Source organism: Pavona decussata, unplaced genomic scaffold, assembly GCF_977016875.1.
Source record: "Pavona decussata unplaced genomic scaffold, jaPavDecu1.1 SCAFFOLD_137, whole genome shotgun sequence".
In the NCBI taxonomy this organism is placed as follows: Eukaryota; Metazoa; Cnidaria; class Anthozoa; order Scleractinia; family Agariciidae; genus Pavona; species Pavona decussata.
The window spans coordinates 376,882-379,213 of NW_028145550.1; the positions used below are offsets into that span (position 1 = coordinate 376,882).

General features: G+C 44.2%; 1 protein-coding gene across 1 annotated transcript; it reads right to left on the minus strand.

Moving 5' to 3' along the window:
• LOC146467158 (uncharacterized) lies at positions 1-1,800 on the minus strand. Its single transcript, XM_085126022.1, has 3 exons — positions 1,714-1,800; positions 687-848; positions 1-590 (listed from the first exon to the last, which is right to left on the minus strand). The coding sequence occupies exons 1-3, from the start codon at positions 1,798-1,800 to the stop codon at positions 414-416; spliced, it is 426 nt and encodes a 141-aa protein (XP_084982148.1). The 3' UTR covers positions 1-413.
• Positions 1,801-2,332: the final 532 nt, after the last annotated feature.

Consider the following 2,332-nt stretch of genomic DNA (forward strand, 5'->3'; position numbering starts at 1 on the left):
CTAACCAGCCACATTAAATTGTTTCCAGGTATATTCTGAGTTTCAATGAGTTTACGCAAATATTTAAAAACGTTATTAAGGTTCAAATTCGCCGTGGGAAGAATCCGCCTGGCCGCACCCCCCACCGGGTCTAGAGAAGATTAAGCAAGGAATTTTTAGTGGACTAAAATGGCGAGAAGTTTTGAAAATAGGTAATCAATAACAAAAATGTGAGGAGTAAATGCTTTCATTTGCTCCTTAAAGAGTTAGTGGGGTACACAAATTTTTAAACGTTTTAACGCTTTCTATGCTGACAATTGTTTGTAAATCCAGATTCCATTTTTCGCTTTATGTTTCTTGGCTTCTTGCTTTTCATCCTTGAGATGCACCTCGTGTTTTGTCGTCTGCTTTTCACATTTGTCGTGTCTAAGTGGTTACAACGCCGGAGCAGGGGCTAGATGGGGAGCTGGTGCGGATACTGGCGCCGGCGGAGAAAATGGAGATGGGGACGGAGCTGGCAACGGAGAAGGACCTGGAGATTGGGCCTCAACTGGAGCCGGAGAAGGAAGTAGAGGAGGCACTTGTCCTGGGGCCGGGACTAGTGGAGAATGCTACAAGAAAGAAAAAACAATCCTTTATGAAATAAAATGGTGCACAATGCAAACAGAAGTAATGCGACGAAAAACAGAAGTAACAACTCTCCCAACCTCGATTGTGATCTTCATTCTTCCCAAAGCGGGCACCGGCGGAGAAAAAGGAGATGGGGCCAGAACTTGCACCGGAGGAGGACCTGGAGATTGGGCCTCAAATGGAGTCGGAGAAGGAAGTAGAGAAGGTACTGGTCCTGGGACCGGTACCGGTGGAGAATGCTACAAGGAAGAAAATATAAAATGGTGCATAATCCAATTTCTTAGTAATATAAACGTAAAACAGGTAACACCCCTACCCCCCCCCCCCCATAACCTCGATTGTGATTCTCATTGTTCCCAGAGCTTCTCCAATATCTATACATTCGCTGGAGCTCATTTTGTACACGTCAATTAAGAACAGTTTCTTAATCTTGGTGAAGGGATCAATGTAACGCGATGGAAGAGACCTGTCATCTTCAAAGGTTTCTGAATCACTCGAAAACATTTCAGGAACGAAAACTATTTTACACACACATAAGGCTCATTCACAGAAATTCCATTTCTGGATAATTTGGAAGGCTGAATCGTTGAAACCCTTACAAGATTAGGTAATTGGCTTGTGTGAACGAAAGTCTACCACCAATCGCCGGACAAGCAATTTCAGGAACGCCTCTCGAGCCCTGAAACGTTATTGCAACTTTGATAAACGGACCTAAACGTCGACCAAAAGTGTCCAACAAGAAAGAAACGAGACTAGTACATAACTTAGTCTAATTCCAAAGTCTTACTTCATTGATCATATCAAAATGTAGAAAGTCTCGTGAATTAATGAGAATGATGTGTTATTGAAAGTGACACTGACATACTCAGAGAAAGGAAATCCGAGTGCTCCCATCAGGAGTCGAACCTAACACCTATGTCACTGTGAATAATGCGTCATTCTCATATATAGTCTCTTTTTTCATGTTCACATTTTTTTTCTCTTTTTTATATCACCAAAAAACTGGATGAGTTAACTCCTCGGAAAATCAAGAATTTGGGAAATTTTCAGACAAAAGGAAGAAAAATTATTATTCATTAGTAAAGAAAAGAGAATGTTGCCTACCTTTGGTGGCCAGTATGGAGATGGATAGCGCTGGGGGTACGGTAAGGTGTGTGGAGATCCATACGTGGAGGAATAGGAATAGGTCATGGCATTGGGAGAAGGATACAGATAAGGAGAGGAATAAGGCAAAGGATAGGGGGGAGTGTACATGTAGGGGTAGGGGGGTACGACAGGGGGAAGGATACGAGTAGGGTTTGGGGGAAGGATAGAGGGAAGGATACTAGTAAGGGTAGGAGGGAGGATAGGGGGAAGGTTACGGGTAGGGATAGGGAAAGGATACCAGTAGAGGTAGGGGAGTGGATAGGGGGAAATATACGAGTAGGGGTAAGGGGAAGAATAGGGGAAAGGAAACGAGTAGGGGTAAGGGGAAATATAGGGGAAAGGGTTTGAGTAGGGGTAAGGGGGAGGATAGGGAGAGGGATACGAGTAAAGGTAGGGAGGATGATAGGGGGAAGGATACAAGTAGGGGTAAGGGGGAAGATAAGGGGGAGGATCCTGGTAGGGGTAGGGAGAAGTATAAGGGGAAGGATTTGAGTAAGGATAGGGGGAAGTATAGGGGAAAGGAAACGAGTAAGGATAAGGGGTAGGATACGAGTAGAAGTAAGGGGAAGTAAAGGGG

Bases quoted from the DNA above. Each gene is read 5' to 3' on its own strand.
- LOC146467158 (XM_085126022.1), bottom strand. From the start codon at position 1,800: ATGACCTATTCCTATTCCTCCACGTATGGATCTCCACACACCTTACCG. The intron at 849-1,713 runs GTAGGCAACATT...TCTTCCTTGTAG, and splicing joins CTCCATACTGGCCACCAAAG to CATTCTCCACCGGTACCGGT. The intron at 591-686 runs GTTGGGAGAGTT...TCTTTCTTGTAG, and splicing joins GAATGAAGATCACAATCGAG to CATTCTCCACTAGTCCCGGC.